The sequence below is a fragment of the Leucoraja erinacea genome, chromosome 30, assembly GCF_028641065.1.
Source record: "Leucoraja erinacea ecotype New England chromosome 30, Leri_hhj_1, whole genome shotgun sequence".
Taxonomy (NCBI): Eukaryota; Metazoa; Chordata; class Chondrichthyes; order Rajiformes; family Rajidae; genus Leucoraja; species Leucoraja erinaceus.
Window position 1 is genome coordinate 15,155,753 of NC_073406.1, and position 27,909 is coordinate 15,183,661.

The 27,909-nt window shown below is 46.2% G+C and overlaps 1 protein-coding gene across 2 annotated transcripts in view; it reads left to right on the forward strand.

Moving 5' to 3' along the window:
• LOC129711680 (protein polyglycylase TTLL10-like) overlaps positions 1-27,909 on the forward strand; it is a 40,470-nt gene that overhangs the window by 6,472 nt on the left and 6,089 nt on the right. The window contains exons 1-8 of one of the 2 annotated variants that reach the window (XM_055659507.1): positions 1,469-3,660; positions 10,286-10,442; positions 12,129-12,247; positions 14,458-14,578; positions 17,168-17,253; positions 18,249-18,420; positions 21,487-21,658; positions 27,507-27,647. In XM_055659507.1, coding sequence (XP_055515482.1) covers positions 3,489-3,660; positions 10,286-10,442; positions 12,129-12,247; positions 14,458-14,578; positions 17,168-17,253; positions 18,249-18,420; positions 21,487-21,658; positions 27,507-27,647 — 1,140 coding nt within the window. In that variant the 5' untranslated portion in view covers positions 1,469-3,488. Of the gene's footprint in view, positions 1-1,468; positions 3,661-10,285; positions 10,443-12,128; positions 12,248-14,457; positions 14,579-17,167; positions 17,254-18,248; positions 18,421-21,486; positions 21,659-27,506; positions 27,648-27,909 lie in introns of those variants that run through there. The other variant, XM_055659506.1, reaches the window with a different exon arrangement.

A 27,909-nucleotide genomic window follows, 5' to 3' on the forward strand; every position in this document is an offset into this window, starting at 1 on the left:
TAAACTGTGACCCCTTGTTCTGGACTTCCCCAACATCGAGAACAATCTTCCTGCATCTAGCCTGTCCAACCCTTTAAGACGGAAGATCTCGGAGAAAACCCACGCGGTCACAGGGAGAACGTATAAACTCTGTACAGCCAGCACCCATAGTCGGTATCGAACCCACGTCTTTGGCCCTGAAAGCATTGTAAGGCAGTAATGCTACCGCTGCACCACCGTGCCGCCCCTATAGTAGGTCCGTAACCTTCCTCACTACCACTACCTCCTTCATCCATTCAGCGTGTGCATGCTGGATTCCAGACGCCTGCAAGTGAAAAAATGACTTTTTATCAGATCCTAGGAAACCACTCACCTCTTTCCCTAAATCTGTGCCCTCGGGTTTCAGACTCTCCTCCTGTGGGGAGAGGTTCTAATCCTTCCGTGCCTTTCATGATTTTACAAACCTATTGCAGTAGGTACCCTCTTCAACTTCTTCCCCTCCAGGGAAAACAAACCATCTATCTAGTCTCTCATAAACTCCATTGCAGGCATCATTCAAGTGCATTTCTCCTACACCTTCTCCAGTGCAATTGTAACGTCCTAACATGCGTCAAACAGAAGTCAGTGTACACAGCAGTCCAGCTGTGATCTCATCAGTGTTCTATATAGTTGTACCATAACCTCAGTGGTGCAGCCTCACAATGCCAGAGACCCGGGTCAATCCTGACCTCGGGTGCTGTCTGTGTGGAGTTTGCATGTTCTCCTTGTGACAACACGGGTTTCCTCTGGGTGCTGCAGTTTCCTCCTAGATCCTAAAGACGTGTGGGTTTGTAGGTTAAATTTCCCCTCTGTAAATTACCCCTCGTGTGTAAGGAGTGGATGAGAAAATGAGATAACATGAAACTAGTAAGAATGGTGACCGGTGGTCTGAATGGACTCGGTGGGGCAAAGGGCCTGGTTCCAGGCTACATCTCTAAATGAAACTGAACCTCAAGATAGAATCATGGAATTGTAAAGCATGTAAACAGGACATCCTGCCCAACTCATCCACAAACAGACTGACATATTAATCCCAGGACCATTCTTCAGACCTCCGATCCAAAATGTCACCCATCCATGTTACTCCAGAGATGCTGCCTGAACTGCTGTTCCTCCAGCACTTGGTGTTTCTTGTTTCACCCACTCACACTAGTCCCGTGTTATCCAACTTCCACACCCACTCCCTACACACCAGGGAACAATTTACAGAAGCCAATTAACCTACGAATCCGCACGTCTTTGGGATGTGGGAGGATATCGGAGCACCCGGAGGAAACCCACGCGATTACAGGGAGAACGTGCAAACTCCACACAGACAGCACATGAGGTCTGCATCGAGCCCAGATCTCTGGTGCTGTGAGGCAACAACTCTACCAGCTGTGCCACTGTGCCGCCAGCAAGGTTGACCTTGACAAAGGCCCCTGAGGCCCATGTACACCGCGGCAACTGTATTTTCTCTTCTACATATTTTGTTTTCTCTGAGAAATATGATCAAAGCGGTCAGGCAGGATCTCTGCCTAACAAAGCTGTGCTGACTGTCACTGACTAATCTTGACTTTAAGTGTAGCTTAATCTTGGCCCTCGGAATGGTTTTGAGTAACTTCCCTCCACTGACGTTAGACTCAGGCCCGTAATTACCTGAACATCCCTGCGATTCTTCTTGAATGGAAATACCCCATTTGCTGATCTCCAGTCATCAAGTACCTCATGTGGTGAGCTAGCCAATGGATCTAGAACTGGGTAGGTGGAAGGAGTCAGAGGATTGTGTTTTAGTGTGGAGGCCTGTGACCAGGGATATGTTGCAGGGATCAGCGCTGAGTCCACTCTATCTTCATGAATGATCTGGATGAGAATGTACAATAACAACATTCAAAAGGCGTTTGGACGGGTGCATGGGCAGAAAAGGTTAGAGGGATGTGGGTCAAATGGGACGAGCTTAGATGGGCATCTTGAACGGCATGGGCAAGATGGGTGAAGGGCCAGTTCCTGCATTGTATGACTTTAGTTGTTACTGTGGTACATTGACATAATGCAAGAATAGCAGTGGAACAGATTGATACTGGGAAAGGCATGAGGATAGCATCAAGATCAGATGAATAACAAACTGCTGGAGAAACTTGGTAAGTTGAGCAGCATCTGTGGGGAAAGGAATTGGCATGTTTTTGGTCGGTACCTGATGCATTCTTTTCCCCCACTTGGTTGCAATTGACCAGCTGAGTTACTCCAGCTGTTGGTTCTGAATCTTGCTCCAGATTCCACGACAGCAGTCTGGTTTCACCATGAAACCAGGATAAAATGTTCATGAGCTTGATTGACAATGTGATAAATAATCTCTGCCAAATCTGGCTCTGTACGACGTTGGCTCGGAGCTTGTTGGTTTGGCATCCTCGTTGATTGCTGCTTTGATGAATTGGAGTTGCAATTCACTTGCATTGTGATGGTTAATGTGATTGGCACAGGAATGGACTAACACTGATAGAGTGCAGTGCAGGCTGGCATCATGGTTGATTATTGATATTGATTGCCCGTGGCATTGTGTGGCATTGTGATAGTTTACAGCTGTGGTAGTTTGGTGTTTTATTTTGGCACTGTAACGGATTGCGATGGGGTGGCACAGTGGCGATAGCGTGGCACGGTGGCGCAGCCTTACAGCAGCAGGGACCACCTGACTATGGGCACTGTCTGTACGGACTCTGTATGTTCTCCCTGTGACCATGTGGTTTTCCTCTGGGTTTCCTCCCACTTTCCAAAGACTTGCAGATTTGTAGGTTAATTGGCCTCTGTAAATTTTCCCTACAGAGTAGGATAGAACTAGTGTATGGTTGATCGCTGGTCAGCACGGACTCGGTGGGCCGAAGGGCCTGTTTCCATCCTGTATCTCTAAACTAACCTATAGTAAATTACACTGACACTAACATAGAATGACATTGTCATGGAATACGGCAGTAATAAAATTGGGAAGGAAATGCTGCAATACCTCAGCGGGTCAGGCAGCATCCCTGGAAATCATGGATAGCTGACGTTTCAGGCCAGGACCCTTCTTCCCTTCTACCCTCCAGCATTTTGTGCCTTTACTTGGAAACCAGTATCTGTGGTTCCTTGTTTCCACATAGAATTGGGAAGTATCAGCAAAGGTGGAGCTGATTCTGTTTCTCGTTGGAGAATGATCAGTGGCAACTGACCCAAGTGCCGACGAGTGAATAATTTAATTTACCTGTGATTTTCCAGCATTTCTATCAATGCTTGAACACTCCCTGAGCCTGGTGAATGTTCTGCTGAAAGAGATATTGATACATGACCAATGGATCAGTTGAAAACTTCTGCTCGATTTGGTTCCCAGCTCTGCACACAAGGCACATTCGTCAAAATATTTGACCACCACACAGGTTTTGGGAAAGGTTTTCAACACTGCTGTACATGGAAAATTGTCAGGTTCAGCAAGGCCGTTTTAAGCAAGGTCTTTGTGACTGATGGCAGTCACCACTAACATCACAGTGCAGCATGGGGAGGGTGCAACACATGATATGGCTTCAGAGAAAGATATAACCTACCTGTCCAATGTAGTTGAGTTCAGAGCTATCTTCCTTTGCAGTACAATTGCTCAAGATACAATATTGGACAAGCTGCCCAGGAATTCCTCAGGTTAGTCTTTAACCACTATTTCACTGAACTAATGAATGTTATCGAGCATCTCTGACATGCCAGTCTGTGAGCTTGTCGTCTTTAGCCCAATCCACTTGGGCTTATGGTTGTACAATAATAAAGGATGAAATACAGAAATGTGTTCACCCTTTAGCCACCAGAGCAGATGCAAGGGGAAATTCTACCTTCTACATCTCAATGCCATGGAACTTGGAATGGCGAATACCACGGACATCTATTATTCCCATTCTTGATGCAGGTAGACGAAGATAGTTTCTCATCTTCTTCTTCCTCAATATTGTCCAGATGCCACTTCGGAATTGGGGGTTAGTTTTAACCGACTCTGCCTGCCTGCCACCTGGCTGATGGCACCTGGCGCTGATCCTGCACCTCTGTTCAACGGACATCAAAAACGGTGCTTGATTTCCCCAGTCTCGTCATTGGGCAATAGGGTTAAAATGGCCCATTTGTTGCAGCATTTCCTGAGATGACATCATTCTCACGTGTAGCACATGACAGTTCGCTTGAGACTGGGAATGTTTCAAGATAAATACATGTTCATACAAAGAATTGGTTAAATGACAAAATGATTGCCAGATGTGTCTAATGTTGACCCTTGACCACTGCAGAATGGTATAGAATTCTTTTCTTTAATTTGGACTGGTATTTACCCATTTTTGACCCAAGAGTATCTCAGATGCACCCATCAATGACTGGCCACTCCCAATTGCTCTGGAGAAAGTGGTGGCAACTCATTGGGTGAAAGCACTGCAGTGGGAGTTAGATCCACTGACAATAGAGGACAAAATGTGCGGGGTGATGCTCTCGTGAGCTGGTTACTGTTGCTTTCCTTGATGGTAGAGGACGTGTGTCTGGCCACAGCTGTCAGACAACCCGAGACAAGAAATGCCAATGTATTTTCGAGCCACTATGGATTAGTGAAAATAGGGAGTGAGTGATCAGGGCAGTGGATGGGGTGCCATTAAAGCAAGCTGCTTTGTCCAGCATGGTGTTAAGCTTCTTGAGTGTTGTTAGAGCCGCTCTAACTCAGTGGAGAGAATTAAATATTCCAGTACAATTAATTGAGACTACGAAGAGCATGGAAAACCCTGGATACAAGATCTCTATCAAGATCTCGTCAGCATCTCAGCTTTTAAAAATGTGTATCTGGGAACATTTCATCTTTGAAACTTTCTTTGTTAATTTCCATATATTATGAGATGTGCAGCTGTGTGGATTTCCAACACTACTTGTGGTTGGATGATGTGTCCACTAACTCGGGAATTTCTTCATGGATATTCCTCTCGCACATCAATGGAACAAACAGCTTCCGGCATCTGATCTGAGTGGCTGGGCAAGATCAAAAGGATTTGGATAACACACTTGCAACACTGACACTTTATACATTTTTTAATAAACTTCTGCTGTTTTTAACTATAACCCGGCAATCTCACTGGTTTACAGACTAGAGTCAGAGAGTTATACAGCATGAAACAGGCCCTTCAGCCCAATTCATCCATACCAACCAGGATGTCCCATCTAAGCTAGTCTCATTTGCCCACGTTTGGCCCATATCCAATCAAACCTTTCCTCGTACCTTTCTTTATACCTGCGCAAGTGTCTTTTAATAATACTTGCCTCAACTCCCTCCATGTACCCGCCACCTTCTGAGTAACATTCACATTACATGTAGTACAAGATTCAGACAAGATTTTTGATTTTCTAGTTCCTCTAATCACATCTTCTGGAGGTGTCCTTTCTTCACTACTTCATTTCTTCACTTATTTCCTTAGAAGCTTAACAGGTATGGCATGTCCCAAACAACTCCCACCAACCTCTACTGATGTGCCGTAGAAAGCATTTTATCGTGATGCATCGCAGCTTGGTTTGGGAACAGCTCCATCTAAAACTGCAACAAATTGCAGAGAATTGTGGACACAGCCCAGACCCTCACACAAAGCAAACTCCCTTCCATTGACTACATTTACACTTCACGCTGCCTCAGTACGTCCACCAGCATAATCAAGGACGAGTCTCACCCTGGTCACACCTTCCCCTCCCCTCTCTCATCAGGCAAGAGGTATAGAAGTGTGAAAACGCACACCTCCAGATCCAGGGACCATTTCTTCACAGGAACTCAGCGGGTGCAGCAGCATCTATGGAGCGAAGGAAATAGGTAACGTTTCGGGCCGAAACACTTCTTCAGACTTCAGACAGGAGTCTGAAGAAGGGTTTCGGCCCGAAACGTTACCTATTTCCTTCGCTCCATAGATGCTGCTGCACCCTCTGAGTTTCTCCAGCATTTTTGTGTACCTTCGATTTTCCAGCATCTGCAGTTCCTTCTTGAACCATTTCTTCACAGCTGTTATCAGGCAATTGAATCATCCTATCAACAACTGGAGAGCGGTCCTGAGCTACCATCTGCCTCATTGGAGACCCTTGGACTATCATTAATCGAACTTTACTAGACTTTATCTTACACTACACATTGGACCTGTACACTGTGGATGGCTCTATTGTAATTATGTGTAGTTTGATTTGTTAATATGCAGCAAAAGCTTTTCACTGTACCTCGGTACATGCGACAATAAACCATACTAAACTGAACCAAACTAAAGAAGGTGCCACAAGTGGCTCTACAGCAACTTTACATGCTCCTTTTTCATGTAACAGCAGTGAGTTTCAGCTGACTGAAGGCAACAGACACTTGAATCCATTCGGGCCTCACTGGGAATCCCCGCAGTCAGCACTCCCCGAGAAGGTTGCGACCAGGAGCAGGACCTGTAAATAATTTCTCTTTGCCTCTCTGGTGCTGGATTATCTCAGTGGCTTTCCCGATTAGATACAGGTATGTCAGCTCAAAGCAAGGATTGCCCTGCCTGATGCCCAGGCATTGTCTTTGGGCCAAGAAAAGTGCCGGGAGTTATGGGTTTTACATTGTCACATGAACCAACATTGGAACAATGGCATTGTTACTTGGAGCATCTTAACAGGCCTGCAAACACGAGACAATCAATTAAACTCAAACTCAAACACTCGGAATATATAATTTAAAAAATGTTTAATCAATAAATGAATAGCCACAATAATAGTGCAAAAACCAAAGTCCTTGGTGCAGCCAGACATAATCCATGGAAGTTCATAGTTGCTGATGTTAGTGTTGTGGAGTGTTGAAAAGCTTGAGGGTGGTTGGGAACAAGCTCTTCTTGAACATGGTTTTCAGGCTCTTGTACCTTCGTCCTGAGCTAGGAATGAGATGAGAGTGTGGTCAGGGAGATGTGGGACTTTGATGATATTGGCTGCCTTTTTGGAGTCAGCAGCTTTTATAAAGTTCTGCCACTGGACGGCTTTAGAGCGATTGCAGATTGTTATGCAGGTCCACCACTGATTTTCCAGCACCCGTGGTTCCAGAGCCTTGCTGGATTATCCATTTTGCCAGGCCAACAGAGTTGACAGCCTCAGGGGGCTGAGATACCAGCCCGCAAAGTTTGCCTTGGAAGTCGGCTTTGGGAACGGATCTGTGGCTCCAGCTGGGCCAGATTTCCAGAACTCTGGGCACAGGGCTCAAACTCCTCCCGCCGATCGGCTGCGGAAGTTCCAATGAGATCAAGATGAGCCGCCTCACCCGGCCTAGGCGCCATATTTTCAGGACTTTCAAGTGCGCTCTCGTAAATTTGTCGTGATAAAGGGAGGCATCATACAATGAGTTGCCGGGAAATGGGTGGTGTACCTGTACTTAGTAAATCATCACACCAATTGTCGTGTGTCTTCCTTGTGAACTACCTTCCCCAGTCACGTGCTTCTTGCATCACAAAGGTTACTCCGTCTGTAACCATGGCACCATCAATCCATGGAGCTGATTGAATCGATGAACTAATCGCTCAGTGGGAAAGTCTAGGTTTCGAATCGAGGTTCTGGACAGTTATCGAGAAAGAGAGAAGAGCAAACCAAAGGGGAGAGTGTGCAGAAGTAATGTTCTTCAGTGACTGGTGCAGAGACAAATGGTTCCCTCAACCTCCCCCAGCAGTCTTCGCCAAACCTCCTCTCATCTTGCGTCCTGTAATGAATCCATTACAAACCATTTCCTCCGTCTCCCGTCATTGCTGCTTGACGATGCATTGGTGCTTCTGGAATACAACAGTCTAGTAACAACACTACAACACTACAACACTTTAAACTTAAAAAAAAAACTGTAATGATAGCAGAAATCACTGTATACACTCGGTGGAGAGTCGAGTGTGGAAAGCGAGTCAATGGGACCTTACATCAATACCGAGAAAGAGAGAAAAGAGAGGGAATTAACTTGTTTATTCAGGTAGAGAATACTTGTTTGTCTCTCATAGAGCGGTAAATATTTGAAAGATCGTACCCTCAGGGATGAACCTATACGGGTTCATAACACATTATAACTGAACAACAGCAAATGTTCCCATTTTTTAAAGAAAGGCAGCAGGGCAAAGCTTGCCAACTGTAGCCCGGTGAGCCTAAAGACAATGAGAGGGAAGACACAGGAACACATTCAGTGGGAGAGAATTAATGATTACTCAGAACGAGAGGAATTGATCAGAGATGGCGGATGTGGCTTTGTCAAGCGCAGATCCTGTCTGACCAATATAATTATATTATTTTAGGAGGTGATGAGACATTGTCGGGTAGAATTTAATCCCAACGAGTGTAAGGTAATGCATTTTGGGGTCAAAATAGGGAGCACATATACTAAGGAATATCGATGAACAGAGACCTTTGGGTTCAGGTACAAGTACATGACTTCAGAATTAAGGGACAGAAGTTTAGGGGTAACATGAGGGGGAACTTCTTTGCTCAGAGAGTGGTAGCGGTGTGGAATGAGCTTCCGGTGGAAGTGGTGGAGGCAGGTTCGTTGGTATCATTTAAAAATAAATTGCATAGGCATATGGATGAGAAGGGAATGGAGGGTTATGGTATGAGTGCAGGCAGGTGGGACTAAGGGGAAAAAAAGTTGTTCGGCACGGACTTGTAGGGCCGAGATGGCCTGTTTCCGTGCTGTAATTGTTATAAGTGCATAGTCTCCTGTAAGTGTCAACACAGGCAGACAGGGTGGTGAAGAAGGCATTTCATATGTTTTACTGCATAGGGCAAGGAATATAAAAGTTGGGACATTATGTTGTAACTTTACAGATAAACTGCATTGGGAGTATTGTGTTCTGGTCACCATACTGCAGAAAGGATGTGTTTGCAAAGGCAGAGATTCACCAGGATTTTGCCTAGATTGGAGGACTTTAGCTATGGGTAGAAATTGGGGAGATTGGTTTACAATTTGCTGCAGTGAGGGAGGCTGAGGGGATACTTAATAAAGGCGTATAAAATTATACAGGGCAGAAATAGGATAGATGTAATCTATCCCATGGTACGGCTATAAAAAGCAAGGGAGCAAGGTTTAAGGAGAGAGGAAGAGATTTGAACGGGAGACACAAGGAACTGCAGATGTTGGTTTACAAAAAAAGACAAAAAATGCTGGAGTAACTCAGCAGGTCAGGTAGCATCCCTGGAGAACAGGGATAAATGATGTTTTGGGTTGGGACCCTTCTATGGACTGCTTTAGTGAGAGGTGTCAGGAGGGAGGTTATTGAGAACGAGGCTGGGTTCTGCCAGCTGGAGGAGGGTGTTAGAGGGAAACTGATTTTACAGATGATTTGAAGGAAATGTTTTTGACATAGACTGATTGATATCTGGAACTATCTACCAGAAGCGGTGATGGAATCAGATATGTCCACTGTTTGAGGGACTGTTAGACAGGCACTTGAATAAGCAAAGTATAGAAGGCTATGGATCTAATGGGATTAGTGTGGACAAGCACAAATGGTGATATGAACTTTAATAATAATAATAATAATAATAATAATAATAATAATAATAATAAATTTATTGTCATTGCACACAAGTGCAACGAGATTTGGGTATGCAGCTTCCATCTGACATCAAAACTTAAGTAACTACTAGAATTTAGGTTTAGATACCCCGAGAACATGGTTTGTACAAAGAACATTACAACAGTAAAATAGTCAAAACAGACTAAAGTGCAGATGTGTCTGTGCGACGTGACCATCCGAGGGAGAGAGTCCATGGGGGTGGGGGGCACTCAGCAGGGCCGGTTCAGAGCTGCTATAGCTCTGGGAAAGAAGCTGTTCCTGAGTCTGGAGGTGCGGGCGTAGAAGGCCTTGTAACATCTGCCAGAAGGAAGTAGTTCGAACAGTCCATTACAAGGGTGTGAGGAGTCTTTGTGACTGCTGACGGCCTTCCTGAGGCACCGTGTGTGGTAGATGCCCTCCAAGGCTGGTAGCGGTGTCCCAATGATCTTCTGCGCTCTGTGGACGACGCGCTGAAGAGCTCTCCTCTCCGCCTCCGTGCAGCTGAGATACCACACAGAGATGCCATACGATAGTATGCTCTCTGTGGTGCAGCGGTAGAAGGTTGTCAGCGGCTGTTGGGGGAGACCAGTCCTTCTCAATGTTCTCAGAAAAAGGTGAAGGGCCCGTGTATGACTCTATGACTGTGATTGTGATGTTTCTGAAAATATTCTGTGTTGTGATTTGTTCCCAACTCCTACCCTGACCCCCACCCCCCCTCTCCCAATCCTTCACTGCAGGAACAGATGCACAGCAAAATAAGACTGAAAACATAAAGCTTCGCAATGGGATTATTCTTCAGCAGGGGAAAGGTGTCGTGAGTCCCAAGGTGCTCAAACCCAGGAAGGAGGATGACAAGCCCGTCTTCTATGTCTCAGGAACAAATGGGACTGACCTGTAGGTATAAAGGTGGACTTCATCACCGGTTCTCAGTTATTGCCGTGTCTTTCATGGACAGTGCACCACCACTGATTCCTTGGATTTAACCTGTTCAGTGCCACCCCTGAGTACACTCGGGCCATGGCCAATAGTGGGAAAATAAACTTGGCAGCGAACGGGTTAAAAGGGGTACATTCCTGAAAAACATTTCACCTACATTTTTCCAATCGAAAAGACCGGTTGCAATTCATGATACGAATTCTGGTGCAATGTATCCTGAGTATGGAGACTGCTATTTGTCGGAGTGGAAAGTAGCTCCCTATCTACAATACCACAGATTTTCATTTCATTCACAAACTCACTAATCATACTTCCTGCATTCACATCAAGTTAGGACATCAAAAAGAGTAAAGGCCCCATCACCAATCATTGCATATACCACTGGTCACAGACTTCCAATTAGGAAAGCCTATTGTTATCAAGCCATTCTTTGATCCAATTTGCCAGCCTCAGCTTGATCCTATTAGTTCTAACCAATAGACCAATAGTTCATCTCCATCAAGTCCATTCTCAGCCGCCTCCCGAAAATAAACCCATAGCTAAGTCATTCCATCCCTGGCGACATGCTTGTAAATCTTCCCTGCACCCTTTCCAGCTTGACATCTATCTTATAACATGATGACCACAATTGAACACAATATATGTGGCCTCACCACTCTCTTGAACAACTGTAACGTCCTCCCAACATCTATACTCACCGGAGCGGTCACGGTGGCGCAGCGGTAGATTTGCTGCCTTACAGCAAAATGCAGCGCCAGAGACCTGGGTTCGATCCCGACCACGGGTGCTGTCCGTATGGAGTTTGTACGTTCTCCCCGTGATCTGCGTGGGTTTTCTCAGAGATCTTCGGTTTCCTCCCACACTCCAAAGACGTACAGGCTTGTAGGTTAATTGGCTTGATTAAAATGTAAAATTGTCCAAGTTGTCGATATGCAGAGTACTGCCCTGCTGACTACAAAATTCAGAAGGTTCAGAAGGTATTCTGACTGATGATGGCCAATGTGCCGAAAGCTTTCTTGACCACCCTATCGACCTGTGATGCCACTTTCAAGGAACCATGTACCTGCACTCCTAGATCCCTCAACATTCCCCGAAGGCCTGCCATTCACTGTGTCAGCCCTGCCCTTGTTCGACTGCCCAAAATGCAACACCTCGCACTTCTCCGTATTCAATTCCATCAACCATTCCTCAGCCCACCTGCTCAACCGATCCAGATCCTGCTGCAATTTTTTAACAATCATTATCTACAATACCACCCACTCTAAGTGTCCAAATATTGCTATCCAATTCTACACATTTTATTTAAGGAAAGACATTATGCATGGATGCAGCGGGGATGAGATTTCCAAGCACTAAGACATTAGAAATTAGAAATTTTAGTTAGCAAGAGGCTAGTTGAATCTGGCAAATGGTTCACAGGTTCTAGACAGATGAGGCCATAAAATGGAGTCAGGGCGCTGCATCTAAAATTGAACCATATTTTTCATGTGTGTGTGACCTTGTGTAACATCAGCTTTATCGAGCAGTTGGTGAACATGACCTCAGACAGTGTTGATCCCATGGTAAGGAGCGTAAGGGAAGTGCTATCATTTGGTGCGCTCACCATCTTGCATGTTAAGATTTCCTTCGTTCTATTTAATACAGAGTTGTCGGCTTTTGTGAGGACCAGGGTTGGAAGCGGATCAGTGATAATACCAGATGTGACTACTTTTTTAAATGGAGTGAAATTAATGTGGCGGCCAACTTCCAAAGCTTCCAAGAAGGTAAAGGGCTATCTAAGTAATGGATGTAATAGAGGAGATGAGGTAAATTGTAACATAAGACAACCTCAATCTCAGCTCTCTGCCGTGGTTGAATGTTTAGTTTCACTACGAGAGGAGAACGCTCTGCTGTCCAACTCCAGTGATATCTAAGAATGAAGATTTGTCCTCCTTTCTTTCGCTTCCTTATTCTTCTCCCATTGATAAGATGCATCGTATATTGTCCTTATAAACTATGGTTTTACATGAAAGTGATTTATTTCTAACTTTTCTAATTGTTGCCTTGTCTGAAGAGAGTGAATGCCTGGCCCTGTGAGCTCTCGGCCTGTGCATGTCTTGCTTGTGTCCCTCTGGCTGCAGTTTAGACGTGAGCAAAGATTACCCTTCCTTCTGTCTATTAATTATCATCTGAAATCTAACTGCATGGATTCCAGTAGACATCTGGGCAGATCATATCAGGGTGAACACAGTCTTGTCTGTTTGTCTGGGTGGCACAATACTGTAGTTGCTGCCTTACAACGCCAGAGACCCGGGTTCGATCCTGACAATATCTGTACAGAGTTTGTACGTTCTCCCTGTGACCTGTGTGGGTTTTCTCCAAGATTTTGGGTTTCCTCCCACGCTCCAAAGACGTACAGTGGATTTGTAGGTAAATTGGCTTGGTATAAATGTAAAATTGGCCCTAGTGTGTGTCAGATAGTGTTAATGTGCAGGGATTGCTGGTCGGTGTGGACTCGGTGGGCCGAAGGGCCTGTTTCCATGCTATATCTCTAAACTAAATTAAACTAAATGCTCCTTCGTAACTCTGAACCAGGAGCAGCCAACCCCACTGGAGATCAAGCAAGTGACCCCCTCGCATGTCTCTTTATATCACCATGAGATTTTGGGCCTCTGGTCTTTGTTTGCAATCAGCAGTCATTTTACAAAGAGAGGTGACACAGCTGGTAGAGCTACTGCCTCACCATGCCAGAAACCTGAGTTTGACCCAGATCTTTGGTGCTATCTGTGTGGAGTTTGCACCTTCTCCCTATAACTGTGTGGGTTTCCTCCGGGTGCTCCGGTTTCCTCCCACATCCCAAAGACGTGCAGGTCTGTGGGTTAATCGATCCCTGTAAATCGCCCCTGGTGTGTGGGAAGTTGGTGACAAAGAACTACTGTGAACGGATGTTCAATGGTCAGCATAGACTTGATGGGCTGAAAGGCCTGTTTCACTGCTGCAATCCTAAAAATAAACATTTTTCAAGCTCTGCCAGCCAGTTTGCTGCCAGACATTCATGCATTGGATTTCAGGAAGTTCCTGATATACTGGCATATCACACAGAAACCAGTTCATTGTAGAGAAGGTTTGTGGTGTGATGGAATGTTTACATTTCCTGACTGACAGGCAGATCCAGATTCCTAAATACAAAACCTAATGTAGGAGAAATAATACACATCAATGCTTAAAAATAAGCAGGGACAGTCTCTGTGAAATAATCACAATGTCATAAAAACCCACGTAGACACATGGAACTACAGATGCCAGTTAATACACACGTGTGCTGGGGTATTTGAGTAACTATGCTGAGTTACACCAGCTGTTTGTGTCATGTAAAACCACATTGCTCACCAAAGAGGAAATCTACTGTCCTTACACAGCCAAGCAATGTCTATTCCGATCTACCAATTTATGATCTTCTCAAAAGCAGGGGAAATTAGGGCTAGGCAATAAATGTTGGCATTCCTGGTGGCATCCATGCCCCCTTAAATGAAGAAGCAGGGAGTCAGGGAGACACCCGAACCATTGCATACAAAAGAGATGTCAGTCCTTATACACTGTCTGACCTGTTTACAGTATATACATTAAGAGAGCCTCCTGATACCTTATGTGTAGGAAAGACCTGCAGATGCTGGTTTAAACCGAAAATAGACACAAAATGCTGGAGTAACTCAGCGGGACAGGCAACATCTCTGGAGAGGAGGAATGGGTGACTTATCGGGTCGAGACCCTTCTTCAGATCAGTCTGAAAAAGGATCTTGTCCCGAAAATTCACCCAATCCTTCTCTCCAGAGATGCTGCCTGTCCCGCTGAGTTACTCCAGCATTTTGTGTCTATCACCTGAGACTTAAGCCTAGTAGTTTTAAGGCTGGTACATGTTTATTATCTCTAAAAACTTTACATTTTATTTTCTTCCTCTGATGATGAATATGTATTGCTTTTGATGCTCTGATAGGTAAGCAGCTTTTAAACCAAATCCCAAACAACAGGCTATTGACCACCAAAGTTGGCCTCTGTTCCATCCTAAAGGGCTACCAGCAGGCTGTAGCCAAATATGGATCCATTGTGCACCCAAAGTGAGTGAACTCTTCCCTCTAGCTTTTCATAACAACAACATTGAGTGGGAACATGGTCACCCATCTGACCGTGATGTTATAAGGGAGATGTTATTGCGTGCAGTTTTGGTCTCCAAATCTGAGGAAGGACATTATTGCCATAGAGGGAGTGCAGAGAAGGTTCACCAGACTGATTCCTGGGATGTCAGGACTGTCTTATGAAGAAAGACTGGATAGACTTGGTTTATACTCTCTAGAATTTAGGAGATTGAGAGGGGATCTTATAGAAACTTACAAAATTCTTAAGGGATTGGACAGGCTTGATGCAGGAAGATTGTTCCCAATGTTGGGGAAGTCCAGGACAAGGGGTCACAGCTTAAGGATAAGGGGGAAATCCTTTAAAACCGAGATGAGGAGAACTTTTTTTCACACAGAGAGTGGCGATCTCTGGAACTCTCTGCCGCAGAGGGTAGTTGAGGCCAGTTCATTGGCTATATTTAAGAGGGAGTTAGATGTGGGGCCTGTGGCCAAGGGGATCAGAGGGTATGGAGAGAAGGCAGGTACGTGATACTGAGTTGGATGATCAGCCATGTTCATATTGAATGGCGGTGCAGGCTCGAAGGGCCGAATGGCCTACTCCTGCACCTAATTTCTATGTTTCTATGTTTCTATGTTATAAGTGGCGGAAAATGTTGAACCTTGCATCAACTGTTGTCAAAAGCTTATCGCTGAAAGAATCCCGTGTAGTGTGGGGAGATGGAGTTCAGAGAGGTTGAGAACATGATGCCTGTAAAATGAGGTCCTTCAAGGAGATGGCGAAGGGTGTTGTACAATTGGGGAAAGCTGCAGAAACCACATCAGACGTGACCTGCTGAGTCTCTGGAAGCCTCTACAAATAGGGGTGTAGAATGGGGACAAAACTGACTGAATATTTGTTTCAAAGAGCCAACATGATTTTCGGTTATAGTTGTGGTCAGATAATGTCATGTACAGCCCTTTGCACCAACTTAACCCATTCCAACCAAGATGCCCCATCTACACTAAACCCACCTGCACAGATTTGGACCAGATCTCTCCAAACCTTTCCTATTAATTTGGAGACAGTTGTGGATATTAGTCCTCAATATCAGTACATTGGAGTCTGACTGAAGGCATCAACAATTTCACACAGCACAGAAATGGGCCCATGAACACAGCTCATCCATGCCGACCATGAGTTGGAAAGGCTTGGATAGAGTGGATATGGGGAGGATGTTTCTACTAGTGTGAGAGAGTATAGAACTAGAGGTCAAAGCCTCTGAATTAAAGGACATTCCCTTAAGAAGGAGATGAGGAGGACTTTCTTTAGTCAGTGAATGGTGAATCTGGAATTCTTTGCCACAGTAGGCTGTGGAGGCTAACTCAATAGATGTTTTTAAGGCAGCGATAGATAGATTCTTGGTCAGTACGGGTGTCCGGGGTTTATGGGGAGAATGGGGTTGGGGGGGAGAGACAGAACAGCTATGATTGAATGGAGTAGACGATGGGCCGAATGGCCTAATTCTGCTCCTATCACTTATATAACATATAACAATTACAGCACGGAAACAGGCCATCTCGGCCCTTCTAGTCCGCGCCGAACACTTACTCTCACCTAGTCCCATCTACCTGCACTCAGACCATAACCCTCCATTCCTTTCCCGTCCATATACCTATCCAATTTATTTTTAAATGATAAAATCGAACCTGCCTCCACCACTTCCATTGGAAGCTCATTCCACACAGCTAGCACTCTCTGAGTAAAGAAGTTCCCCCTCATGTTACCCCTAAACTTCTCCCTTAATTCTCAAATCATGTCCTCTTGTTTGAATCTTCCCTACTCTCAATGGAAAAAGCTTATCCACGTCAACTCTGTCTATCCCTCTCATCAATTTAAAGACCTCTATCAAGTCCCCCCTTCACCTTTTGTGCTCCAAAGAATAAAGACCTAAGTTTCTCTGTAACTCAGGTGCTGAAACCCAGGCACATTATGACTATGATTTTGATCCCATTTATCCCATTTCTCTGCATTCGACCCCCACTGCATCCCTCTACTCTTTTCCTATCCAAGAACCCATCCAAATGCCTTTTCAACATTGTAATCGTATCTGCCTCCACCACCTCTTCTAGCAGCTCGTACAAGATAACCACCATCCTCCATGTGTAAAACATGTCCCACAGATCTCTCACGGGCAGATGCAGCAGCGCAGTGGTGCAACTGTTAGAACCACTGCTTCACAGCTCTCGTGGCCTTTGTTCAATCCTGACCTTGTATCGTGATGTCCTAAGTCCTGTAGTCAGCTTCTTCAGCGATAAAGGCAAGTGTGCCTAACAACTTCTTCACCACCCCTGTCCAGGTGTCCTGGCAAAGATTTCTCCTCAGAGCCACCCTAATTGTTTTGCTGGTTCCTTCCATTCACTCCGCCTTTGTTAATCCTCTCAGTGCACTTTGGCCACAAACTCTCACCCAGCACACAGTTTCACCCGCTTTCAGGATCCATCACAAACACCTCCATAGAATCGGCCGGTAGTTATACTGTAGAGTGCGTTGAGACATACAGAATATGTAAACACAAATTAATTTGTTTCTAGGATCTTGAAGATGGAAGATTTTTTTCCTGAAACATATCGCATGGATGTGAAAAGTGAACGTTTGGCTTTCTTTGAAATTATGGGAGGTATTCTTTCTGCATGACCTTGGAAAATGCTGCGTCATAGATCGATGTGTAGAATATAGGGGCTGTGTGGTTGTGTTGCAACATTGGTAGACACAAAATGCTGGGGTAACTCAGCGGGACCAGGCAGCATTTCTGGAGAGAAGGAATGGATGACGTTTCGGGTCGAGACCCTTCTCATCAGTCTGAAGACGGGTCACAACCCGAAACGTCACCCATTCCTTCTCTCTGGAGATGCTGCATGTACCGCTGAGTTCCTCCAGCATTTTGCGTCTACCTTCGATTTAAACCAGCATCTGCAGTTCTTTCCCACACATTATTACACATTGGTTAGGCCGCACTTATAGTATTGTGAACAGTTCTGGTCCCCACACTTTATGAAGGATGTGGGTGCGCTGGGATGGTGCAGAGGGGATTCACCAGGGTGATGCCTGGAGTGGACTTTCATTATGGGGAGAGACTAGATGGTATAGGTGTGTTTTTTTCCTGGACAAAAGGAGGCAGAGGGGTGACCTGATATAAATATCTGAAATTATAACTGCGTTACAACTGTTGCATTACCGCTCCTGTTATATACTGCAGTCACTGCGTTAGTTGCTGCATTACCTTTACTGCATTATAGTGGCTATGTTAGAGTTGCTGCATTATAGCTCCTGCATTGCAGCTGCTGCTTTATTTTTTTCTGTTTTAATTAGCAATTAGACATATTACAATTTGCTGTCCTGCAAACTGCAGCATTAAAGGGGCCATTCTAGTTTCTCCCATTCCTACCCGCTGCATCATAATCTCTCAAACCGCCATTGCAGGCAGTCCTCCCATGGGACTGGGAAGTCAGTGGGATTGGACTGTTGGCGTTGCCTGCCCTCTCACCCTGCCTCACGGTGACCTGAGGGAAGAAAGAAACAAAACAAGATTGAGGCAATGAACTGTTTTACCCTCTTGGGGAGGCATTGCTTTCTTCTGCTGAAGGCTTGTTAACCTTGTTTCTATGAACACAGATGCATCCATTTGGATTTCGAAACCTGGCGGATCAAACCTGGGTCGAGGAATCTTCCTTCTGAAGAGTCAGGCTGACTTGTTGGACTTTCGTAAGAAGGTGGAAAGCTTGGAGCAGAATGGTCACAGCAAGACGACCTACAGTAGCCTACCCTTCAACAGAATTGTGCAAAGGTAGTTGGGACAATCTCACAGAGTGCAAACAGCAGCGTTTGTGGCCAGAGTTGTTGGAATGCGTCAAATTAAATCTTTGCCGTTACTTTGGTTTGCAGCCTCGGTGCAGCAGCCCGACTTTGGCGTGCGCCCATATCTAGGTTCAGAGGTCCCAGCTTCAAGAGCTGGGCCTTCGAGAGCTAGGCCTCGGGGAAATACTGAGGTGCATTGCAGGTCAGATATAGCAACCTTCAGAGTTTGTGGTGGCAGAGTTGTGCAGCAGCTGGAGCCGCCGCCTCACAGCTCCGGAGACAGAGTTCGATCCTGACCTCGGGTGCTGTCTGTGTGGAGTTTGCACGTTCTCTCTGTGACCACATGGGTTTTCTCCGGGTGCTCCAATTCCTTCCCACATCAGGTTCGTAGGTCAGTTGACCACTATAAGTTACTCCGAGAGTGTGGCGAGTAGATGCAAAAGTGGGAATACACAGAACCAGGGGCCGATGGTCAGCATGGGCTCGGTGGGATGAAGGGCCTGTTTAAACACCATGCTGTATCTCTAAACTTAGTAAACCAAACAAATGGACATCAACCCTTTCTCACAGAGCACAAAGGGTCTTGTGAAGAGATTTCAAAGCTCAGCAGATTAGTTCTCCATTTTATGGCCAATATTCATGTATTAGCTAACTTTAAAACAAATTACCTGCTGAATATCCAACTGCTGTAGGCCGATTGATGAACTGGACACCAATTACTGTGCTCCTATTGGCGGCCATGTTTGCTTGAGTCAATGCGGGTTCCCTTGACAACCTCCTGAAATCCGTGTCCTTGAATTACTAACCGTTCTGTCTCTAGAAAGAGTTTCTCATGGTTTAGTTTAGTTTATTGTCACGTGTAACGATATGGTTAACAGCTTTTTGTTGTGTGCTATCCAGTCAGCAGAAAGGCTGTACATGTTTACAATCAGGTTCCAGCCAGATGCAGGCCATTCAGTCCAATATTATCCACGTTAGGCAAACATTGAACCATTTTAGTTCCTACCATTCCCCAGAAATTAGACCGGTACCCTGCAGATCAGGGCTCTTTCCTCCTCTCGGCATGTGATGAATGTTTACGAGCTCCAGACCCACCATCACTGAGTGAACATAGGAGACAGAAGCTGGAGAGGGCTATCATTCATTCCCACCTGCCCTACCCACTCCATCTTTTATTAAAACATGGCTGATCCTGTACCTCCAACTCGCGTTTAATCCTCTAACAATTATCCCGAATCCATGTCTCCGAGTAGCGGATTTCTCTTCCAAGAACCATTCATCCTTCCTGTTCATCCAGTCTCATGGTGCTTGTGTTCAGGTAATTGTTCCCTCAGCTGCCTTTCGATCCAACCTACCCCTCGCTCTCTTGTCATCACCATCATTCTGCAGCCCAGCATCAACTTGATGAAGCTGCTCACCTGCTCCCCACTGCAGTCAATTCCTTCAGACCAGAACTGTGCACAGAACCAGTTCCACTCCAGTTGCTGTTTTATCTTCATCTCAGCTCTAAATGACCCTCCCCCATATCCGAGGCACAGATATGGGATGCTTGGCACTCCCATTCTCTCAAACATCCTTCCTGCATTGAAACTCTCCAAATCTGTTTGCTGTTGCAAAGAACTCCCCTCTCATTCTTAGCTAGTTGAAGGGTCTCAACCCAAAACGTCAACTGTCTATTTCCTCCACAGATGCTGCCTGACCAGTTGAGTTCCTCCTTCAGCTCTCCTTTTTTGGCTACAGATTGCAGCTTGAGCAGTCTCTTGAGGCTCCCTCATTCTTCTAGCAAGTCAACCAGTGATTCCAATATCTCCCCAATGCATCAGTGTTGTAATCCCATGAACCAATTAACCTATCCTGTTCTCCGTCCATTGCAAGAACTTCTTTCCTTAGATAAGGTTGGTCAGCCTGGTGATGCAGAAAGAAGAGCCGATGCCTCACAACGGCAAAAACCCAGGCATATCCTGAGCTCTGGTTCTCAGTGTGTGGGGTTTACACGTTCTCAGAGACTACGTGTGTTTCCCCCCTGGGTGCTCCAATTTTCTCCCACTTCTCAAAGACTTGTAGGGTGGTTGGTTAATTTGCCACAGTAAATTGAGTCAAGGGTGTAGGTGAGGGTTTGATATCACCCGGACTCGATGGGATTGAGGGCTGTTTACATATCTCTTGTGCTGCTGTAAGTAAGAATTTCATTGTTCTGTTTCCGAGCATACGGCAATAAAAATACGCTTGACATAACTCATGACTTGTAGTGAGGGGTAACCTCATGCAACTAACATCTAAAGGGGGCCTGAATAGTGAGACACTCTCAACCATGGGGCAGAATTACATGATAAGTAGCAGGTCATTTAAAACTGAGATGCGGAGAAACTTCATTTCTGAGAAAGTGGTGAACCTCTGGAACTCTCTGACCCTGGGGGTGAGAAGGCTGCACCTTCAGGAGAGAGATAAATATTTAAAAGATTGAGGAATTGAGGGTTGCGGGGAACTGGTGCAGAGGGGAGGTTGAGGCCAGCCATGCTCATAGTGAATGGTGTGGCAGGATTGAGGGGTCGGGCTGCCTAATCCTGCTCCGAGTCACTGTCCCTGTAGAGAATCGTGGGCTCCGTGTGCTTCAGCAAAGGGTGCTTTGTGCCCGAAACAAGGCTGACACATGAGTTTAGTTTAGTTCAGAGATACAGCATGGGAACAGGCCCTTCGACCCGTTGAGCCCACAAGGACCATCGATCGTCTGTTCACACTAGTTCTGCGTTAACCCCCTTTCACGTCCACTCCCTACACACTCGGGGCAATTTTCAGAGGCCAATTAGCTTACAAACCCGCACTTCTTTGGGGATGTTGGAGGAAAACCCACACGGTCACAGGGAGAAGGTGCAACTTCTGCACAGATAGCACCCGAGGTCAGGATTGAAGCCAGGTCTCTAGCGTTCTGAGGCAGCAGCTCCGCTAGCTGTCCCTAAAGCTGAAGGTGGGATTCGCGGGAGCTGTGGAGATAGATGATGGATCGTTCTTGCATTCCAGGAATTCTACTGAAACCATTCTTCTGCTCACCAAACAGGTACGTGAAGAGACCTCTGCTGCTGGAAGGGCGGAAGTTTGATATCCGCTCCTACTTCCTGATCGCCTGCACCTCCCCCTACATGGTCTTCTTCTGTCACGGTTACGTGAAGTTGTCCTGTAACAAATACGACCCCTACTCCGATGATCTGACAAGTCACCTGACCAACCAGGTAAGTGGAGCAAATGGAAAATATCATCGGGCATTTCCCCTGGTGAGTGTTAAAATGTATCAAGTAAAAATATGTAAATCTTAGATTGATACAAAATGCTGGAGTAGCTCAACGGGTCAGGCAGCATCTCTGGAGAATATGGACGGGTGACCTTTCTGGTCGGGTCCCTTCTTGAGACTGTCCATCTGCCTCAGTCTGCAGAAGGGTCTGGACCCGAAACGTTACCTATTCCTTTTCTCCACAGCTGCTGCCTGACCCGCTGTGTTATTCCAGCATTTTGTGTTTCACCAGTGTTAACCAGCATCTGCAGTTCCTTCCTACACAGTATATAAATCTTGCAATACAATGTATTGATAAAATGACAGATAAAAAATATTAAGGGGCGTGGACAAAGGAAGCAGAGAACCATGGGGGGAATGTTGAATTTGACAAATGAACTCAGTCTTTGAACAGGTAAAAAAAGCACAAAGTGCTGGAGTAACTCAGCGGGTCAGGCGGCATCTCTGGAGAACATGGATAGGTGACATTTCGTGTTGGGACCTTAGATATATCTTATCCAGAGACCTTATCAGAGATAGGCACAAGAAGCTGGAGTAACTTATAACTTAGCGGGACAGGCAGCATCTCTGGAGAGAAGGAATGGGTGATGTTTCAGGTCAAGACCCTTTTTCAGACTGGTTAGGGATAAGGGAAACGAGAGAAATAGATGGTGTGGAGAGATAAAGAACAATGAATAAAAGTTATACAAAAAAGTAACGATAATAAAGGAAATTGTTAGCAGTGTTTTAAGGTGAAAATGAGAAGGAAGTGTGATTTGGGGGTTCTTTATCTCTTCACATATCACCGTCCATATCTCTCGTTTTCCCCTTATCCCAAACCAGTCTGAAGAAGGATCTCGACCCGAAACGTCACCCATCACTTCTCTCTAGAAATGCTGACTGTCCCGCTGTTACTCCAGCATTTTGTGTCTATCTTCGGTTTAAACCAGCATCTGCAGTTCCTTCTTACACACCTTTTCAATGATACTGCCTGACCCCCTGAGCTAATCCAGCACATGGTGTCTTTTTTAGTAAACCAGTTTCTACTGTTCCTTGTCTTTCTGACTTTGAGCAGGTGACTGACTGGTCAGTACTTGAGGGGGAACCAGTGGGTTGGTCTGGACATTCAGAAACCCTGGGTAAAGTCCCACACAAGAGGCCTGGCTGCAACATGAAGGCACATAGGACTGGGAATAATATGTTGGCATAGACTGAGAATTGATGAGACAAGGAGGAGAGAGGGAGTGGGTTGAGCTGCAGGCTGTGACGAGTGGAATAGTGCAGGGATTCATGCCTGGGTCTCAGCCGTACATGGTGTGTTTCAGCAAACTGGGCGAGGGGAACACATGTAATATTGTGAGTTGTGAGGAGGCTGCAGACAGGCCCGACCTCTTTCATGTTCTGCAACACTTCTAATCTCGGAGCTGTGGTGTACTCCCACAATGAGCTGCACCCCCACTGGAAGACCCTTTGATCGAGCTGTCCAAATAACCCAAACTTCAATTTATTTAAAGTCAAAAGGCCAGTGGCACTGAGATACCCAGACACCGCCTGCCTCAAGCCTCCCACCATTCCAGATTAAGTCAATTCACTGCGTAGAGATAATAGAAATAAATACAAAGATCGATGTTGGGTTGCGTTTATTTACTGTCACGTGTACCATCCTTTGTTGTGTGCTAACCAGTCAGCGGAAAGACAGTACATGATTACAATCGGGCCATCCACAGTACATAAATACATGGTCGTGGGAATAACACGAATAACGTTTAGTGCAGGACAAAGTGCAGTCAAGTCCGGTCAAAGGCAGTCCGAGGGTCTCCAATGTGGTAGAATTGGATCACCTGTTCCACTTTGCTGCACAAATCAAAAATCCTCTCTGTACAAGGGAACCAAAGGAGGTTGTTGTTTCTCTGCTGTAGTGTGTGCGTGTGTCTCCGCAAGGCACAGGGGATTGTGCAGGTGAGACTGGAGCCGCCCAGCTGCATCCAAGGCAGGTGTTCATTAGCGCGGTGTCAATTACCCGGCTACCCCAGAGAGGGGCTAATAATACCACCTCCTCTCTTGTCAATAACCTCTTCAAACCTGCCCGTCCGTCCCCTGCCTCCATGCTTTTCATTGTCCTCTTTGTATAGATTTTATTCAAGGTTACTTTGTGTCCATCTTTGGTTTAGACCGGCATCTGCAGTTCCTTCATACACATTAAGTAATGCTTCATGGTTTACAGCGTTTGTAAAGAAGCTGTACCTGAACAGGTAACCCGGTCAGAATTTCAATCCTTCAAATACGGGGATTAGGACCCAGTTGATGGGAAACTGTGCTGAATGACCAACCCCTTTACTGGGGACGAACATTTAACACTACAATCAGTCTGAAGGAGGGTCCCGACACAAAACGTCACCTATCCATGTCCTCCACACCGCTGAGTTATTCTACCATCCTGTGTTTTATTTTAGTTTTAGTTTTAGAGATACACCTTAGAAACAGGCCATTCGGCCCACCGTGTCCGCACCGACCAGCGATCCCCGTACACTAGCTCTATCCTACGCGCTAGGGACATATTACAATCGTTACCAAAGCCAATTGACCTCCAAACCTGGACGTCTTTGGAGTGTGGGAGGAAAAACCATCGTGGTCACGGGAAGAATGTACAAACTCCATGCAGACAGCACCCGTGGTCAGGATTGAACCCATGCCTCTGGCGTTGTAAGGCAGCAACTCTACCGCTGCGCCACCGTGCCGCATTTGCATGTTCCATGCAAATTTCCAGCATGTGCAATTTGTTGTGTCTACATTGCCTATCTGACCCTAACGCTTTGCTCAAACATGTTGGTCATTCAGTACCTTTGTACAATGCATGTGTGATGCTTGGCCTGCATCTCCATACACCGGCTAGAAACTCATTCTTTGTCCTGTGCATGAAGCCAATGAAGGCAAAATGCTGCAGAAGGTTTCACCAAGCCTGGTTTAACTAGATCACCCATTCATGCAGAGATATATTCCCCAATACTGCATACCTACAATCAAATAAAACACCAGTCATCATTAGTCATCTCTGGAGAGCTGAGACCCACCAGCAAGGTGGTGAATCTTCGGGATGTTTAGATTTATGAAATTCTTGAAAATATAGATCAGTCATGATTGAATGGCAGGGTAGACTTGATGGGCCGAATGGCCAAATTCCGCTCCTATAACTTATGAACTTACAAAAACACAGAGAATTGAGTTGAGAGAAGCAAATGTTCACCAGGACTGAAAGAAACAGATTTAGATCCGAGATGTCAGGAACAACTTCAATTTGTAAACTGTCCAAAAGTGCATCACAGGTGCATTTTCAATGAAAATAATTTAACTCGGAAGTACCCATTGCCTTGTGTTAGAAATGTTTTGAAAGAGCCATTTGATCCATTTGAAAACAATCAGGTTCAATTTAGTTTAGAGATACAGCCATGGAAAAAGGCCCTTCAGTCTACCGAGTCCAGACCGAACATCTATCACCCGTTCATACTAATTCTATGTTATCCCAGTATCTCATCCACTCCCTACACATTATGTGCAACTTTACAGAGACCGATTAACCTACAAACGCGCACGTCTTTGGGACGTGTGAGAAAACCGAGCTCCTGGAGGAAACCACATGGTCCCAGGGATTACATTCAATTCAATATTTTATTACATGTCATTTGAACCTCAGTGAGGCTCAATCGAAACTCCTTTTCCACAGCCATACAAACAAAGACAATATCCTACAGACATACACACAATTCAATTTACAAAAACATCCATCACAGTGATCCCACTGGATGGAAGGCAAAGTCTTTTCTCTCCCCTGTTCTCCATTTCTGTCCCGATGTCGAAGCCCCAGGGGGGCGATGATACGTTCCACGGCCATTTTAGGCCGCGCCGGGCGATGTACGGCCCTGCTCCCAGTCTAAATGTCACATAGTTGGAGCCCCCGGCGGGCGCTGTAATGTCCCACGGCCATGAAGCCGCGCCGGGCGATGAACGGCCCCGCTCCGGGTCGTTCCAACCCCGCGACACGGGCTAGGGAAGTCGCGTTGCGGGAGCTCCGGAAAGCGGTCTCTCCACCCGGACCCGCGAGCTCCCGATACCCCGACAGTCCGCCGGACCTGCGGCTGCAGCTGGAGCCTCCGAGCTACGTGGTTGGGCCGCAGCAGCGAGTCACCACCGCTCCCCACGCTCCGATGCCGGCCAGCCCCACGGTGGTAAGTCCGCAGCTCTGCAGGCTCCGTGACTGGAGCCTCCAGGTCGTTCAGGCTGGAGACCGCTCCACGGCGCTAGGCCCCAACGACAACGGAGACCAGACAGGAAAAAGTTTGGGTCTCACGTACAGGGAAGAGAGTTTAAAAATGTTCCCCCCCCCCCTTCCCTCCCCCCGTCCCCCGCATATACACAGTTAAAAAAACTATTTAAAAAACACAAACAACTACATTTAACTAGACAAAAAATTAAAAGGACAGACAGGCTGTAGGGGCCGCTACAACAGTGAGTCGCGCAGCCACATGCAAATTCCACGCCGACAGCACCCGACGTCAGGATCGAACCTGGGTTTCTGGTGATGTGAGGCAGCAGCTTTAGTTTAGTTTTGTTTAGTCGTAGTTTAGAGATACAGCGTAAAAACTGGCCCACTGAGCCCCGTACCAACCAGCGATCCCCATACACTAGCATTATCCTACACGTTAGGAACAATTTACAATTTTTATCAAAGCCAATTAACCTACAAACCTGTACATCTTTGGAATGTGGAAGGAAACCGGAGCTCCCAGAGAAAACCCACGCAAGTCACAGGGAGAATGCACGTACTACGTATAGACAGCACCCGTGGTCAGTATCCAACCCAGTGCTGTAATGCCCCTGTCCCACTTAGGAAACCTGAACGGAAACCTCTGGAGACTTAGCGCCCCGCCCAAGGTTTCCGTGCAGTTCCCGGAGGTTTTTGTCAGTCACCCTACCTGCTTCCACTACCTGCAACCTCCGGCAACCACCTGCAACCTCCGGGAACTGCACGGAAACCTTGGCTGGGGCGCAAAGTCTCCAGAGGTTTCCGTTCAGGTTTCCTAAGTGGGACAGGGGCATAAGGCAGCAGCTTTAGAGTCAATGCACCAACATTTGTTTCCCAGGGCTTGATCAACCAAGCTGTGGGATGGAGAGAGGCTGTTCCATCAATGAGAAAAGCCCATCTTAGCCTTGTCGAAGGCAAGCAAACCCTGTCGTCAGATCAAGTCTACCCTGCTTTAGACCTTAGACTTTAGAGATACAGCATGGAATCAAGCCCTTCGGCTCACCGAGTCCACGCCGACCAGCGATCACCCCGTATACTAGCACTAGCACTATCCTACACAATGGGGACAATTTTTTCACCCCATCCAATTAACCTACAAACTTTTACGTCCTTGGAGTGTGGAAGAAAACTGGACACCTGGAGAAAACCCACGCTGTCACAGGGAGAGCGTGCAAACTCCCTACGGACAGCACCCGCAGTCAGGATCGAACCTTGGTCTGTGGCGCTGTGAGGCAGCAACTCTACCGCTGCGCCACAGTGCCACTCCTCCCCGCCAGATCTAATCTCTCCCCTAGATCCCCACTCCATGTTTTCTACCTCACTGTTTCTCCCCCTCAATCCCTCAACCACTTTTAGCACATCCACAGGCCTAAAATGCTGTAACAGTTAACCTTGTGTTTACCAGAAGGGGTGTATCCCATCAGCCTCTCTCCCCAGTCTTTGAGAGATGTGGATATGTTTCACCATGACTCTGTGACTAATTGCAGCTTTGAAACTTTCCTATCCACAGTCCATCCAGAAAAAGCATTCCAGGTACAGTGAGATGAAGGAGGACACAGTCTGGTCCATGGAACACCTGAACACCTACATCAATGAGAACTACATGGAAGCAAGGTGTCTACCGAAGAACTGGGTCTTCACTGTCTTTGCAGTAAGTGTGTGTGGTCCCTTGCTGGTGCTTTACAGAGATGATTCTCTTCCTACAAACACTGAGCTTTCCTGCAAGAGCCGCCATTTTTTAGTTTTGCTTAGTTTAGTTTAGTGATACAGTTTGGAAACAGGCCCTTCGGCCCACCGAGTCTGTGCCGACCAACGGCCACACGGACCCTAGTTCTATCCTATACCAATTAACCTAAAAACCTGCACGTCTTTGGAATGTGGGAGGAAACCGGAGCATCCGGAGAAAACCCATG